General features: G+C 53.2%; 1 protein-coding gene across 1 annotated transcript; it reads right to left on the reverse strand.

Annotated features, from left to right (window-relative positions):
• Positions 1 to 1,771: 1,771 nt before the first annotated feature.
• On the reverse strand, positions 1,772 to 9,670 carry UBE2S (ubiquitin conjugating enzyme E2 S). Its single transcript, XM_006266511.3, has 4 exons — positions 9,505 to 9,670; positions 5,917 to 6,064; positions 5,011 to 5,201; positions 1,772 to 2,320 (listed from the first exon to the last, which is right to left on the reverse strand). Exons 1-4 carry the CDS (start codon positions 9,505 to 9,507, stop codon positions 2,015 to 2,017), a joined length of 648 nt encoding a protein of 215 aa, XP_006266573.1. The 5' UTR covers positions 9,508 to 9,670; the 3' UTR covers positions 1,772 to 2,014.
• Between the last annotated feature and the right edge of the window lie 7,466 nt (positions 9,671 to 17,136).

A 17,136-nucleotide genomic window follows, 5' to 3' on the forward strand; every position in this document is an offset into this window, starting at 1 on the left:
GGTCTAGAGAACATCAGGACTATGCTCTGCTGTTCAGAGCATTGGTGAGGTCCCTCAGGAAGGTTGGGGCAGAGGGCATGCAGGCTCCTGGGCTGTATTCCTAGAGCTACTGCCCCATCGCTGGACCAGAAGAGTCCCATTTTCTTTTCTATGAAGTGGAAATGAAAACCCTTCAGCCATTCAGAGACCACTGTCCCAAAGCAGACATCACCTCACCCTGCACACATGCAGCACCTGGCCCATCCTGGCAACTCCAGCCTGGACAATAGCTCATTTGTTTCCTCCACATCTCTGGGCCCCTGGTGCAAACTGCATTCAACCAGGTTGTTTAGGGAAGTGGTTCTCAACCTTTTCTGTACCAGGACTCATTTGCAAACATCAGTGACCAGCCTCAACCCAGTAAATAGCTTTAGAAAACAGCCCACAAGGCCTGCCAGTGCCCCTCACTTCCAACCCACTGCCCTCAGTCCCCCACTGCGTGGGGCATGGGGTAGGTGTGTGGAGCAGGGAAGGAGTTTGGGGCATGGTGTGGGCCCCCCCCAGCAACCCCTTGCAGGCTGGAACTCTGCCAGCCTGCAAGTAAAAAGCCACAGTTTCCCACATTTTTCTCCTTTAAAGTTTGTTAAAGTGCATATATTCTTGTGACCTACTTTTAGGTCCCCACAGGTAGGGAAATGCTGCTCTAGAGTTGAGAGCAGAACAGGTAAGGTGCCCCCAGCCTCAGGCTGTCCCAGAAGGGCTCTGGCCCCTCCAAGTTAACAGATCTGAGTCCACTTGGGACTGGTCACCCTCCCTCACCATCGCCAGTTGGCCAGCCTCAGGCTCCACCAGGTGAATTGAAGGTCCCTGGTGCACCTATTTCTCCAGCACCCACAGGGCTCAGAGCTGGGAGAATTAGCCCATAGGGCCACTGGTCCTACTGTAGGATCAGTCTGAGATCACTTCACAGGTGAGATCACTCCACTCTTGACCCACAAGCAGCTGCCCTACCAGTGCCCCTCACTTGCAAGCTGAAGCCCCCCACAGCCAGCCCTACAGGGACAGGGAAATGACCAGCATCATTGCTGGCTGATAGTGAAAAGTGCAGCAGCTGGGTCCACACCAAATAAGTGCACGCAAAGGGCAGCCCCTGCTGGACAAATAGGGAAGTACATGGGAACAGCTGGAACTGGAAGGGTGAAAAGATAGAGGACTCCAGCGCTGGAAGGGAAAGAGGGTCTGGTGGATTAGAGCAGGGGTACTGCGAGCCAAGACACCTGGGTTCTGTCCCAGCTCTGAAAACAATACGGTCAGGTAAGATAATGCAGAGGAGCTGGGTGCAGAAAGCCTGGGTTCTTTACCTACTTCTAGAAGGGAATTTTATATATTTATATATATATATATATATATATATATATATATCCCTTGGTTTCAGAACTTGTTTTTGCTTTCTGGTGCAAGGTATGCACTTGCCCACAACTCCCTTGCATCTCAGCTCCTCTTATGCAGACAGGTCCCTGCCCTGACTATAACCAAGTACAAGGGACACCACTAGCAGGCACAATTTGTGCAGGAGACAGGCCTCAGCAGTTAGAAGGAGGATGCAGCTTCCTGCTCTGCACCCTACCCCAGCACAACCTACACCTATAGACACTAGGCAACCCCAGCACAATCCAACTCCAGCCAAAGCCAGAGGAAGAGGTAGTGACTTCTACCACAGCCATGGTTCCCCCCCCCCCTCGAGTGTCCCTCTCTGAGGCCATTGGGCCCTGGGAATGAATCCATCCTGGGCTAGAAAAAATGTGGTTTAATAGAGTAATTTTTTTCTTTTTTTCCTTTTTTCTTTTTTTTGTTTTTTGTTTTTTTGTTTTTTTATAATTTAAATAACTTAGACTGAAAAAGACGGGGCCAGTAGCAAAGTGTCGTAACAAAAAGGTGGGAAGAGAAAGGACAGCCCCTTGCGCTGGCCAGACCTCTGTGCCTGCCAGACCCCCTTGCCTGCACCACTGCCCAAGCCCAGTCCGTGTGTCTGCACCTAGAGCCGCCGCAGTGCCCGTTTCTTCTCCGTCTTCTTCTTGGCCACCAGCTTCTTGTCACGGTCACCAGCGTGCTTCTTCGCCATGGGCCCGTCCGCAGATGTAGGGGTGGGGGCACCACCCAGGGCACTGGCAGAGGAACAGGGGTCAGCAGGGTCACGCCGGGCACTGCACACTTGGGCATGGATCTCTGTGAGCAGGCGGGCACGAGCTGCATATTCATCATAGTTCTCCAGCAGGAGGCGCCCTGCCTCCTCATTGAGCGCTGACTCAGGGTTGGGGTGGATCAGCAAGCACTTGATGGTCTGCAGAGAGTAGGCATAGGGTTAGGCTAGACTGTCCCCTCCCTGTATTAGATACACGAGTTGCCACAAAGGTGCTGGGCTGAGGCCCAGCCCAGCCCAAGTCAAGTGGGCCCAGATGGTAGGGACCCTATGCTGGCAAGCATCTGGACTCCCAGCTCTGCTCCCTCCCCGCACGCACTTTGAGGCCCCAAAGGGTAGAATGCCAATCCCACAGCCTCCTCCTGTGCCCTACACCTCCAGATCTAGACCATGCCCCCTCACCCCATCACTACAGGCAAATACAAGTTAGGTACCTCAGAACCAGACTATACTGCATCCCCTAATAAGCCCCCCCAGTGGGCCTCACCAATTTTGCTGCCTGGCTCCTGTCCCAGGGACTTGCAACTAAGTGAGGGCCCTTTAGAGCAGTGGTTCTCAGCCTTTTTTGTACCATGACCCATTTGTAAACATTGATGGCCAGTCCCAGCCCAGTGCCCCTCACTCCCAACCCACTGTCCCCCCCAGTGTGAGGGGCAAGAAGTAGGTGTGTGGGGGGCTTGGGGGGTCCTAAGCAGCCCCTTGCAGGCTGGAACTCTGGCAGCCTGCAAAGAAAAAACCTAGTTCTCCATGTTTCTCTCTTTTAAAGGAGAATCCATTTTATAAGTTTGCTGATCCATTTCTAAAGTTTGTTTGCGGCCCTTTCATATATTCTTGTGACCCACTTTTGGATCATGACCCACAGGTTGAGAAACGCTGCTTTAGACTGCCTGGGTGTGGGCAGGTCCAAGGCCCTGACTGGTGGGGGGAGGCAGGCAAAGAACAACTGGAATTGGGCAGACGGGTGCTCAGATGGGAGGATCACTGAAAACTTCTGCTACAGTGCTCCATGCCAGGGGGTCCATTCCCTCTACAGGGTTCTGCTGGGCCCTTGCTGAGAAAGTAGTGCTGGGCATCACCAGCTGGCAACTCTGGGCTGCACCCAGCCCAGCTCGCACAGGTAGGTACTTCTTGCAGCTGATACTGGGCAGAGGTACCAGTCAGAGGAGTTTGCCATAGAGGGCTGTAATCCTAGGGGAACAATCCAAGCATGACCTTGCTTCCTCACTCCCAGCTTGGCCCTATAGAAGAGGTTGCTCAGCCTGAACTTTTTGGGGTGCATTGGACCAGCTGCACTGGTGACAGCATAGGATTAAGAAGCATCTGCAGGACCCATAGGGCACAGGGGGACTTAAGGGTGTGTGGACTTGCCTCAGCCTGAGCCACCCACTTCTCATCACCCTCTTAGACATTAGGAAATGTGGGTGGGTCCTCCCCGACTCCCCCATCACAGGAGTCTTTACTCAGTAGCCAAAGTCATGTTCAGCTTCTGGCCCCAGAACAAAGGTGCCCTGGCTACCCCCCGTGATCCATCCCACCCTCCACGTGAATTGGGAGCAGAGAGCAGCCCAGGTGTAGGGAGCCATGACCAGCCCCACCAGTAGCAGTCCCCTCCCCCACCCAATGCCACTTGACCAGCCTGCAGCCAACCCCCCCCCCGAGTCTGGGGTCTTACAGCGAAAACCAACCTCACTCACAGTCCCATCAGCCCCTCAAGCAGCCCTCCTAGGTGACCAGGCCCAGCCCCTCACTGCTGCCAAGACTCTTACCTGTAGGAAGATAGAAGCTTGGAGCTCTGAGATGCATCCCCTTCTCCCAACCACCTGCCACAGCCCTGTGGGAGGATACCCCTATTCCCATCCCAGCTGGTTCTGAAGGCCCTCAAGTAATCCTGCAACCCTGGTCATACAGCCCATGTCTAATTCTTACTCTGGAGATGAGGGGAGCCACTCTTAGTCCTAGCTCTTATCAGGAGCCCCCCTGGCAGCTTACCAAAGTCCACCCCCAACCCCCAGGGCATAAAGGCAGCTCTCAGCCTATCCCTTCCCCTACCAGGGGCAAGAGCTGTTGTTTTATGATGGAGAAACTGAGGAAGAGGCTGAGAACACCACTTAAGGTAACTTGAAGCAGCTGTGGGGAGCTGGGCATTAGCCCCAGCCTGGCAGTCCCAAGACCCTACCCTTCAAGCACGGAGGTGTTAGGGATACGCCTATAGCCCAAAAAGTGGGGCCTGGAGGAAGACCTCTGGGATAGGACAGGGAAGACACGTATTCAATTCCCCTTTGGCACGGGATGAGGCTGCTCACAGAGTAAGACTTTGGCAAGGGGTTCCAGTGTAAACCCCAAAATGCCCCACCCAAGAGGCAGCTGCACCTTAGCACATGCTGAGGGGTCCCTCTGTAACCCCATGCCCCACCACAGAAGCAGCTGCATCTTGGTGCCAGTAAGGGGTTTCTGTATGAACAGTACTCCTCCAGTCCTCCCAAGAGGCAGCTGCTTTCCTCATGCATGGATTTCCCACCTGCAGAAGTAGTTTGAATACAGACTGACCACCTTCAGAACCTGCAAGTGGTAAAGCTCCTCAAAGGATGAACTACTCCATACAAGTTCTTTACTACTCCCTAAACCAGGTTATATTTCTTCCTCCCATGACACCCCCCCCCCCAACCGCCGCCATCACCAATAAGAGCTTGGGAATGGCTTAAGGCTGCATTAATAGCTGCAGGGAACAAACTACTGGCCACAGAGATTCTCCCCTCCGATCTGAAAGGCCAAGAGGCCAACCCCACCAACTCTGCTCCCTACAGCAGTATCCCCTGGTACCCTGCACTCACCAGCAGTACGTGCCGGATACCCAGCTCGGCTTTCCAGTCCTTCTTGAGGACATTAACGCAGATCTCACCGTTGGCACCAACATTGGGGTGGAAGATTTTGGTGAGGAAGTAGCCCTTGGGTGGTGCAGCAGGGAAGTCCTTCCCCAGGATCAGCTTCATGCGGAACACACCGCCAGCATATGGGGTCCCCTCTGCCACGAGAAAGGGGAAGGGGTGAGGTCTAGAGCGTTGCACAGCGAATTCGCAGCTCTCTCCCCCACAAACCCCTGGGGGTCTTTACATCCCAGAACCCTGTGGTTCAAGGGCCAGGACTCAGCATCAGGGGTGCTACACCCAAGGACAGGGTTCCCTGGGATGGATGGCAGCAGTGGCACCTCACGTATAAAGGATTCAGGAACAACCCCATGGGTTGGGGGAGGTGAGGGTGTGGATGAAAACAGGCCCCTGCTGTTCCTCATACAGGCTTGACAGGATGAAGGAAATCTCACCCAGCACTAAGAGCTGCCTCTGTGGTGGGGCACATCAGGGGCTGGTTATACAGGGACCCCCCCCTTAGTACAGTGCTACTAGTGAAGAACTGCATCTCCTATTGAAATTAGAGTATCTCGTCTCATGATGCCCTCATCCCTTGTACAGTCTTGCTCCCCCTCCCCCCACAAGGAATCAGGTTGGCAGCAAGGCACCCCACATGACAGCATCCCACACCCCCATGTGCGTATCAGGTCAGGCATAGGGTCAAGCCCAATACAAGCCAGGGCTGGATGCTGCCTGTGGCGTCCTCCTCCCTGGGAAGAGTCCCTCCTGACTCCTCCCTATGGTAAGTAGAGGGGATTCCTAGCCAAGATGAAAGGCAGCCCCTCCCCACAACCTGCAGGCAGTATACCGCTCCTCCCCCTGGAGCCTCACCAGGCCCTTCGATGGTGACCTGGACATCTGTGATGTCCTCCTCATTGGGAAAGACCTTGATGCCCTCAGGTGGGTCTGATGTCAGCGTGGAAACCTCTTTATAGACCAGGCGGATGACATGGGGCGGCAGGTTTTCCACATTTGAGTTCTACAAGGGTGAAAACAAACAGGGGAGGTACATCAGAGACTGTACTCAGTGACCTTGCACTAGGACAACTATAAAACTTATGCCCCTCTCTTGAAGTGTCCCAAGCCATTCTTGGACACCCTTGCCATCCCACATGCCCAAGATGCCCAGCACAGAGTCCCTAAACAGGATGTGTCCATCTCTACACACTTGGCATGCACAGGGCTGCTCATCTGTGGGCATTTACTGGTAAAGGACCATGTTCCCCATGCCCTCCAGCTCCCTGCTATGCCCATGTGTGCTGCCAGTCAGGCCAAGATCCCAGAGTCAGCACCTGCTGTAAGGAGCAGAGATCCATATCACCAACTGCCTGGGAAACCAGGCCAATTGTATAGCAATTGATCAGAGTCCATGCAAGCACAGGGCCAAGCCCCATATCCATCCTGAGAGTGGCAAGTGCCTAAGTACCATGAAGCAAGACTGAAGCTCTTGGCTGTGTGGCCCGGAGGAGGTGGAGGGGTAGAAATCAACTGCAGTAGAATGCTTTCCTAGTTCTAAGTTGTCCAGACACTGGAGCAAGAGCCTGGGGAAGCCTCCCTTCCTGGAGATTTCCAGGTGGAGGATGCACAGGCATCTATTTGGGATCCAGCACCTCTGCAAGGGATTACACCAATCCTCCCTCCCCACCCCACTCCCCACCAGACCTGCTGTTCTTGCAAATCCCAGGTCCCTTGGAGTGTAATTGGTACACATCAGGCTCAATGATTCTGATCACCTTGATCAAAACCACAGCCACCCCTCCCCCACTGCAGATGACACTGGTCAACCCCCAAGCTGGACTGGGACAACACAACGGAGAAAACCAGCAAGATGCCAGACTAACTGCTGCCAAGTCCATGAGATAGTGGCAGCTGAGAACACTGGTGAGTGAGGACAGGAGGACATCCCCCCACCTGCCTGATGCCAAGGCACCCAAGTTATTTCTGGAAGGAAGCTGCAGGTAGCAGTCTCCTGCAAGCTCCCCAGGCTCAGGAAGCCTCAACTGATCTCAGCAAACGGTCTGCCTTACATCTGACACTCCCCTAAAGTCTCAGCTGAAAACTGGGGCCCTGACAAGGCTCCAGATCAGGGAAGGGGAACTCAACAGTGCAGAATGGTTCAGAATGGAGGGGGACGGGGGGTTGAAAATGGGACCAGAGCCCTGCCATCAGGCAGTCTCACTTGGACAGCCCCACACAGCTACAGGCCTGCCCCAGCAACCTAGCTCCCTCACATCTCAGTCATAACTCAGGGAGGGGGTAGAGGAAAAGGACCTATGGCTATGGACCCTAGCAAGCATCAGGTGGAAGAAGCCCCAGTACCCCCCCCATTCTCCCTCCACATCTTCCCTTACCTACCTTGTACCCCCAAATTCCACCCCCTCTTTACAACTAAGCCAGGATTCAGACTCCAAGGACTCCCAAATCCTAATCTGTTGGATCAGGTCTGTGAGAGAAACAGCCCAGCCTGTCCTCTTTGAGGAGGGAGAGTTCAGCTATCCCCCAGCCTCTGAAAAAGCATTTGGGAGAAGAAGGCAAGTCAGAAGCCCCCTTCCCACATCAAACAGGAGATTCCGGCAAAGCCAACAAAGCCTCAGCAGAGAAGTTTCGGCCAGCAGCTGCTGTTCATCCACCACAGGCCTGAGTACTGACACACTCCTGTGGTGACAGCCTGCCAACCTCCCCCCCTCCCCCACAACCTCCCCTTCCAAAACCCCCTTGTTCCCCAACCCAGGTGACCTGTGAAAATGCCAGAAGGCAAGAAAAGACTGCAGTAGAGCTAGGGGCCACTTGGAGCATCAGGAGATCTCTTAAAGAGCTCCGGCTGCACTCCATTCCCTTTTCTCTACCACTAGGCCCATAAGGGGAAGGGCCTGGCCTGGGGCTCAACCACTGGTCCCTTCCCCAACAGGAAGGAGCTGGAAGTCAGCACCATACAGAGGGGATGAATATCTCCCACTTTCCTGCCTTTTTCAACCATAAAAATACACGCACTCTAGGTGCTTGTCCCCACAACAGAGGCCTAAGACCTGGAAGAAATTAGGCCATGATGCTTCAGCTGCAGCTGGCCATTTCCAGATGCCTGAGCTTTAAAGGCCATGTAGATTTTAATAATTCAGGCCTCTTGGAAGCACCTCAAATCTTAAAACCCAGCTTTTGTTTGCAGCTGCATCTAGAAGCAAACATGCCATGAGAGTAAAATATTAATAAAATCAGGCATTACAGGCATGGACCTGGCCACTGAAAGCCCCGCTGCATGCTGATCTGACAGCCTTTCAGACGCTCGCTAACTTGCCATGTGCCCACCAAGAGTGAAAAAAGGAGTTTCATGTACATGTGCCACAAACCAACCTCCTAAAGTTTGCAAGAGCAGTGTAAAAAATCTACTAGCCCAGGCACTGGACTAAGGGGGCCACCTTCTGGGTCTCCGATTCACCTCTGAAAAACTGGACATCTCCAATCATTTTTTTTTTGGAACATCCAAAAGGAAAAAACTGCACCAAAAAAAAGATAATAAAACAGCAACTGTAGGAGCTAGGCAAGGCCTTGGAAGGAAAAACACTTCCCCAGCTACTTGCTAGAGTCTCTCTTGCAGGGGACCTGACCCCCGCCTGGACTCACAGATTACTGCACTACCCACGACCTCATTTTTACAGGGATTTGAGACATTTGAGCAGAATCCCCCACTTAGACTGCAGCAAAGTTGGGCCCAGCAGAGGAAAAAACTGGCCCCTGTGGTTTTTCTAAGCTTCACAAAACAAGAAAAAAAAGAACCAAAACAAGCAGCCAACCCACTCTATAGCCACTTTCAAGCTAGCAGTGGAACAGCAGCTTTTTAAAGGAGGCAGCCATTCTCACAGATGGAAAACAAAAAACCCGAGTCAACTTTCACCTCCAGATAAGGCCTGTTAAAGCTTCCTTAGTTTGTTTAAATGGACTCAACTTTCACCAACACCCCTTTCACCCCCAAAACCATATAAAAGGGCTGGGGTTGCTCTGTTATTGGTAAATAACGATAGCCCAGGACAGCAGATTCCCACGCCCCAAACCAAGCAGCAGACCAAGGGCTGCCAGGAACACCCCGCACCCCCCCCCCCCACACACACACACACAGAGTTACTGTTAGGCCATCCTCTGAGTCTGTATATCGAAGAGGAATCAAACACCCCAAAATGTACATGCTCCTCCCCCACACCCCAACAGCCACCAGGCCTAGCATCACATTACAGCTGCTATGACCACCACCAACACACAGGTCCCTGCTCCATAGGGCCTACCCACCTGCCCACCCCGAGAAGAGGTTAAAGTGAGGCCCCTCTTAACACGGGGGTGCAACCAGCTCCACCCACCCAAGGGCCACCCTGTAACCTGGTGGGTGGGCACTAAGGAGATGTAGAGAGAAAGGGATCGAGAGCCACTCACCATGGTGGTGGGTCTGGCTGGAAGTTGGCAGAGACCGGGGGTCCCTCACCCCCCTAGACTGACAGGCCCCCCCAAAGTGCACAGGGGCAGCCCAGCACCGTACAGAGTCCCCTGTGCACTGGGTGGGGAGAGGCAGGGTCTCCTCCCAGGCCCCCCCCTCCCCACCTGTGCCCACCAAGCCCCCCCAATCCCACTAACGCCCTCCCCCACACTGGGCTGGGCTGCCCCCTGTCCTCCACCTCGTCCGGCCCACCCTCCCCGGACAAGGCCGCCCCTTCTGGCAGCTCTCCAGCCGTCTCCCACCCTCTGCACTGAGGCTGGCGATTGCCCAGCAAAGGACTTTATAGCCTTTGGCCCCGGCCGGCCACGCCCCCTCCGAATCCCGGCCGCCCAATCAAGCCTGGTGGAACGGAGTGGGTCGCCCCCTCCCACCCCCTGTCCCCGAGAGGACGTTGACAACAAACGTCCGCGACGGGCGAAAGCCAATAGAGAGTGAGACGGGGGGCGGAGCCAGCGGGCCGATTGGAGGGATTTGAATACGAACCTCGCGAGGCGGCGGTTGAAGGGGAGGAGGGAGGCGAGAAGAGCGGAAGGGAAGGTGGGGGGAAAGCTGTTTACCCCAACGGTTGCAGGCAGGGGGCGGGGCGGAGGTTTGAAATGCTCGATCGCCAGGTGGGCGAGCCAATAGGAACGGACGAGTCCGGGGGGGGGCTCCCATTGAGGGCCGTTTCCACACAGGGGCGGGGAATAGGCCCTTGGGGGCGGAAAGGGGAGAGGGGGCGGGGAGGTACTTCCTTCACGCATGAGAATGGACAGGCTGGGCAGCCATTCAGGGATGAGGATTCGGAGCGCTCCCCCCCCTCATTGCTGTAGTTGCGGGCTCGGGAACTGGAGTGTCAGTGCAAGGGGGAGGGGAGGCGGGAACCTTAGGGTTAGCCCGGCCCCGCCCCTGGCACTGGTGCCCCGCGGGGTGTGAGCTATGAGCTTTCCTGTCCTCAGGCTGTTCCCTGGGGTGCCCCAGCTGTGGGGGCGAGTTGATTTGGGGGATGTCACCCCTTCCTGTCTGTGCATCCCACGGGGCCAGGCACGAAGGCCTGAGGGGGCAGGGCTGGAGCCCAGGGTCTGGGAAAGATACCCAAAGAGCAGGGCTGAGGATGGGGGGCACCCACACTCACAGCAGGGGAGAGTGAGGTCAGGGTTTACATTGTTTCCTTCCAGCTGTAAGCCCACAGGGTGGGCGTTTTGCTGATTCCTGTGACCTTATAGGGTTGCCAACCCTCCCAGCTTGGCCAGGAGTCTACCAAAATCGGCATAGATTTCCCAGTGACTATTGAAAGCAATCGGGGAAATTGATATTGTTAATGGTTTGAGCAGTACAATTACTGATATCATGTTGGGGAAAAAAAAATGGAATAGCTTCAGAGTTGGCAACCCTATGACCTTAGGGATTGGAGCCTGTGCCCAGGCTATGTGCATCCCAGGTGGGCCAGCTTCAGCCCGTGCTTCCACTCGCACACTATTGTGTCACCAGCCTCAGACATGCCCCACCCCAGATGGGTCTGTATCTCAGTGCCACTGTCAATGAATACGGAGGCCAGTAGCAGGAAACATCAGTTTATTCAAAAAACAGGGTTACAGCAATTCCAGGGACTTGCAGAACAGCCTCTAGTACTTGTTCAGACACGCTGTGTGTCCCTGTCCTGTGGGTCAAGCTTGGTGCCCTTCGCCTGGCCTGCTCTGTGCTCCTCTCCCACACTTGCTTTGTGGTGTGATTTTTTCTGCGTGTCAGTTCGTGTGGATTTACCTGAATTGTTTCTGACACCGGCAAATCTCTGTGCAGTGCAGGGCTGGCAGCGTGAATGTTTTCATAGCAGCACAGAGTACATGGAGGAGCTGAGGGGTCAGTGGCACCCTGTTCCATACAGTCTGGACTTGGGGAGGAAGATTGAGTGCCAGTGTGGCACCACCCCTTGCTGGTTTGTGTGGCAGTACCCCTGGTTGTGTGTGTGTGTGCAGATGCTGATCCAAACTACCCCCTGGTAGTGTGTGTGTGGCACTCCCCCCTACTATTGTGTGTGTGTGTGTGTGTGTGTGTGTGTGTGTGTGTGTGTGTGTGTGTGTGCAGATGCTGGTCCAGACTGGCTAGATTCAGATTATGTACATGTCTATGTGCTTGTTTGTGGAAACTGCCCTATACTGGCTAGATTCTTGGGTTTGTGTGCATGTGCATGAGAGTGTGCGTATGAACACTACCCCATACTGGTAGATTTAAATTGCATGCACGTTCGTGTGTTTGCATTTACACACACGTACTTGTGTGGACACTACCCTACATGAGCCTAATTCAGCCTATGCATGCAAATCCGTTTATGTGCATGCCTGAGTGTTCATATGCGTGCGTTTGTGTAGTGGGGCACTGTCCTCTGCTTGTCTAGCATAGGAATTGTCCTCCTGCCCACAGCTGACCCTGCCTTCCCAATGGCTTCTGGGAGCTGCCTCAGGGGGAGCAGGGCATTTCCAGACTCTGCTTTGCCCTGTCTAGATGAGGCAGGGGGCCACTGAGGGTGGCCATAAGCAGAGCTGTCCCTAGTGGTGTGCGGAGTCCAGGGCATATCAGCCTGTGTGGGGCCGGAGGGTCGGGGTGGTAACTGCCCGCAGTAGCCAGTGGCAGCATCACCAGTGGGGCAGGAAGGGGGATGGCAACCGCCCACAGAAGCCAGCGGCAGCAGAGGGGAGGGAGGTGGCAACCACCTGCAGAAGGCGGCAGGGCCTGTATGGCACTGCGCAGGGCCCCCCAAAACGCACGACCCAGGTTGGTCACCCTGATTTACCACCCCTGCCTTCCCCCCAGGGACGGCCCTAACCATAAGGCACGTGAGCCGATGCAGGAAAGGGGAGGAAATGATAAGTCATCCAACATCAGGGGTGAGGGATGAGAAGGGATCCCCTCAACACTGCCCACTGGGGACACCCTAGTCCCTTTTGCTTAGGCTGCAGGGGCTGCCCACTCATGGAGACCAGGGGCTGGGCAAGATGGGCCTGTGTCTCCATCCTGACCCTTGCTTTTCCACAGGCCCTGAAGGGAAGTCGAAGGTCTAGGCAACTGTGCCCAGCAAGCACCTTTGGAAGATGCAAAAAAGAGCCTGGTCCCCAGTGGGTATGAACAATCCTGATGCCCCAGCTACAGGGAGGAGGTGTTGTGGGACCAGGCAAGGGTTTCAGGAAGCACCAGGTAGGTTAGTAGAGGGTGCTGTGCTGCAGGAAAAGGGACAGGGGACTTATGCCATGGGGTGTGGAATGGGGTGGGAAGGTTGGGTGATACCTTAGAATGGGGAGTGGAACAGGGGGCTCAGCAAAGAGCACCATACTGCAGGGGGGTGTGAGCTCTTTTCTGTCATACCAGGGAAGCATGCAGTGGAGTGCAAGTGTGTATCAGCTAAACCATTTGGTCCCTGGGGCCTTTTACTGCTGGACATGTTTGGAACATTGTTGCTAAGAATTTACCTCCCTGGGATTTAGCAAACTCCTTCCCTAGTGTGGATTTGTCTGAACCCAAGGGCTTGCTCATGAAGAATGGTCTGCATGCTGTGGCCTGGGGTAAGCTCTCATGTGGATCATGCTGGCTCCCTGCCAGGCAGGAAGGCCCTTATGTGCCTTCCTGATTTAGATGCAGCAACTGCACTGGGCTTGTCAAAGGAAGAGAAGGGATAGAGGAAAGCAAAGAGCAGTTGAGTGGTAATTTGCTGTGAATGAACAGCAAGCCATGAACAGGTAGGTGCTACTGACTGGTGAACAGGAGCTAGTGACTGGTCTATGGGGGTGAGTGACTTGTGAACAAGCCATATACACTGACTGGTGAAAGGGTGTTAATAACTTGTAAATGACAAGACACCAGGGGTAACTTAAATAATGTGCTATAGAGTGCAAACATCAGCAAACAATGAGCAGTGAATAGTGAATCACATGCAATGAATGGGGAATGAGGAACAAAAGTCCCTAAAGGGCAGACAATGGCAAAGTCACAAGAAGACCTGACAGGCTCCTGAGACCACAGCCCATGGCCATCAGTGATTGTTGGAGAGTGAAAATTATCACCCAGGAATGGCATCCAACAGCCTGTCCAGCAAAGCAAATGGAGTCTCAGGCCAAACCTAATACCACTGCAATCTTGGATAGACAACTGAAACAGCCAAGAGTGATGAAGCCATGGTGGGCAGTTATAAAGACCACTAGGCATGTCTACACGTTTATTAATGCGCCGTAGTTACAGCACATTAAGTTTAGTACTTGGTTAACCCCAAGTACTAAATCAATGCTCAGTAACTTGCACTACTGCACGGTAGTGCTGGTGCACCAGTTTTTAGTGATGCTTACTGTGCAGTAGCCTACTACTACTGTGCAGTAGCATATTAGCGCAGTTTCTGCCTGGAAGGCTACTGCACAGTGTTATTAGGCTACAGCACAGTTAGCGTCTTGTATAGATACACCCAGTGAGTCAAGTAAGGAAAGGGTGGGGACTAGGAGTAGGGAACAGGGAATTGTAGTGACCACAGGATAGAAATATGATAGGAAAGAACAGTGGGTAGTGAATGATGCTTTAGGTTTGGTGAGTGGAATAAACTGTAATAGGTAAAAATGAGTGGAAGTTGCCACCTAATTAATGGTGGATGGTGACTGGAGATTCCTAATTGGTTCCTGATGAGTAGAAAGTGACAAACAATTACCAGTAATGGTAAGTACAGAATAATGAATTGTGATGTGTGAATAAATAGGATTGGATTACAAAGAGTGATTGGGTCATTCATTATACTGAGTAGTAATAGAGACTGTATAGATTATAGAAATTCCTTTTAAGAAGTGACAGATAATTATTAGTGAGTAGTGAATACTGAGCAGTGGTTGGTTCATCATAGCAAGAAATTATTAGCAAATGGCCTATAATTAATGGTAAGGACTGAATGGATTGCAACTGGTGAAAGAAAAATAGTGAGTGACAAATCATGGTTGGTTCATCAACACTTCCAGTGCCGGATCCAGGGAGAATGTGGCAGTGCAGTTACACCCCTCCTTCCACTGTGTGTCACAGGCTCAGCAAGCTCTCTGAGCTCACTAGCATGTCAGTGCAGCTTCTGCCAGCTGTGAGCTCTGAGCTCACTGGCTGGCCAGCTATAGCCTCTGCTTTCACACAGCTCCAGAGTCCAGGAGTGAGTGCCATGGCCACATGTTCCCCTCTTCCCTCATCCCTTCTTTTTCCCTGCTACTAAATTCAGTGGTGGGAGAAAGGGAGGGTAAAGAGTGGTGGAGCTCACCAATTTTTTTATTTTTTTTTTTTTAAGAAAGTTTTTCAGGTTCCAATCCAAATCAGTCAAATCAATTCCAAATCCATGACTCAAGAACCATAAGTGGCCCTACTATCAGCAAACTTCCTCCACCTGACCTGGAGCTTCAGATGTTTCCAAACCCTTTGGCAGGCATCCTATGTGCAGGCCCAAGCCCAGAGGCTTGGGGCTTAGATGCCCCCGAGTTTCACTTGTCCTCAGCTGTAAGGCCCCAGGAACAAGCTAGGGAGGAGTCTCACATTTCCCAGAGCAAGAGCTGTAGTCAGAGCCTGTGCTGATAGGCTAGTGAGCTGAGAGAGCTCATACCCCATGCAGAGCTCTGGCAGGAGATGCAATGAAGTGCTGGTGAGCTCACAGAGCTCACTGTAACATGCTGCCACACCTTCCTCACTCCAACTGTCAATCTGCCCATGGCATGCACCAATCAAAAACAGATGAACAAAGGCACTGTCAGTGGTACATAAAGAAAAGTGAACGGCAGAAAGTGAAAAGCAAGAAGCAAGGATTGGTGAACAGCTAGTAATGACCAATGACTAACTGTGCTAACATTCAGTGAGTGGTGATAGGTAGCAGGGAATAAGAAACGAGTACGAGGAAAGAACCAACATCTGATTGGAAAAGGCATAGGGCAGAGACTGAAGAGGCTCAGTGAAGTTAGATGCAAAAAGTAGGATTGTGGGTAATAAAGAACAGCTAATAATGTAGGCCAGGTGAAAAAGCAGTACTGAGGAACAAATAACTACTGAGGACCAAGGGCTGCTTTGAGGGTGTGAACAATTCAAGGAAAACCCCAGGTTTATGTGCAAATCCATGCAAAGGAACCCCCACATTCTGGAAACCAAGAGGGGCATAGGACATGTGCCTCACTCCACTTGATAAGGGCAAGGCCTGGGCACAAGACACCCTTGATCAGGGTGGCCAGCCAGCAGAGGCACCTGTCCAGGCATGGGCTGTGATGCCAGGACCTGGGCCCTTCCCAGTACACACAGAAATTTGCCGGGTGCTAGCAAACCTGGAGACGAGCTAGCATCACCTGGAGAGGGCACGAAGCCACACAAGCCAGACTCAGTGGCAGGATCCCTATGGCTTTACCATTAGCAAGTGTGACAGACTGGTCAGAACAGTCTCTGCTCCAAAAATATAATACACGACTTTTGTGTGGGTTTCTTGGTTTTTTGTTTGTTTGTTTCTTCTATTAAAAAAAAGAACTGCAAAACAAGACTCCCCAGTGCCTGAGGAGTCTGTTCCTCAGGCCAGGTGGCAAGCTCTCGAGGTCTTTGCTAAGGGTTTGGGAGGGTTGAATTCAACCCAAGGTGAAAGGGACCTTCCAGCCAGGCCCCCACAGGGAGGGGGTCTATAGCTCTCCCAGAGAGGGTCTCCAGGGGGGCTCCAAGGGACACCCACCTGCTCCAGGGACAGAGAGAAGGCGAGCCCAGCTCCCCTGCGAAGGCTCTCCAGAGGCTTAGTGGGACACCAAGGGCGTGAAAGAGTGGAGCTGCCTTGCTAAGGCCTACCCCCTAGACCATGTTGAGGTGGGGAGGGGAGCCCTGTGGGACCTAGTCCAAGTTTGGAGCTCCAACCCCTGGCAGACCCTATATGCAGGATGTTGAAAAGCTGTACCTGGCATAAACAAAGACCTCTTTGGTAGGTGGCTGGGTAGAGGTCTTCCAAGCCAGGGGCCCTATCTCTTGGAGTGTCTGCCCCTAATGAGTGCCCAGGGGACATGGTGAGGTGTCTAGCATGGAATGGGGGACTGACCCCACACCCTGCCCACCTAGCACCTCTGTGTGAGGTGAATCAGGGTAGGGAGGTCTGTCCCTCAGACATGAAGACACCAGCACACCACGCAATGCCCTCCCAGCACATGTATGTGGAAGAACACACACACACGCCAGGAACACACCCACATCCCAGGCTTGCATACACTGTCCCTGCATACACAAAGCCAGCCTCATTCGATCTCCTAGCACAGTGCATTGCCCCTAATGCACAGGCAGGCACATGTGAACATACAAGTCCCTCATACATGTGCATTTCCTCAGTGTCAACACCCGAGTTCACTCGGGCGTGAGTGATCGCACCATCCTGCCCTAAGCACATCTGGCGTCACTCGTTTCCTGACCTCTGCCATCACTCCTGCCCACATGCAGATGTAAATTAATTTCAGTGTCACTACCAAATACACAAAGTCTATTCCTAGCCCCTCTATACCTCTGTACGGCACTCCCTCATAGCCCCTAAACCCTTCCCTTTCATAGTCCCCCTGTACACCCTTCATGCCACCTCCTGATGG

This window comes from Alligator mississippiensis, chromosome 5 (assembly GCF_030867095.1).
Source record: "Alligator mississippiensis isolate rAllMis1 chromosome 5, rAllMis1, whole genome shotgun sequence".
In the NCBI taxonomy this organism is placed as follows: Eukaryota; Metazoa; Chordata; order Crocodylia; family Alligatoridae; genus Alligator; species Alligator mississippiensis.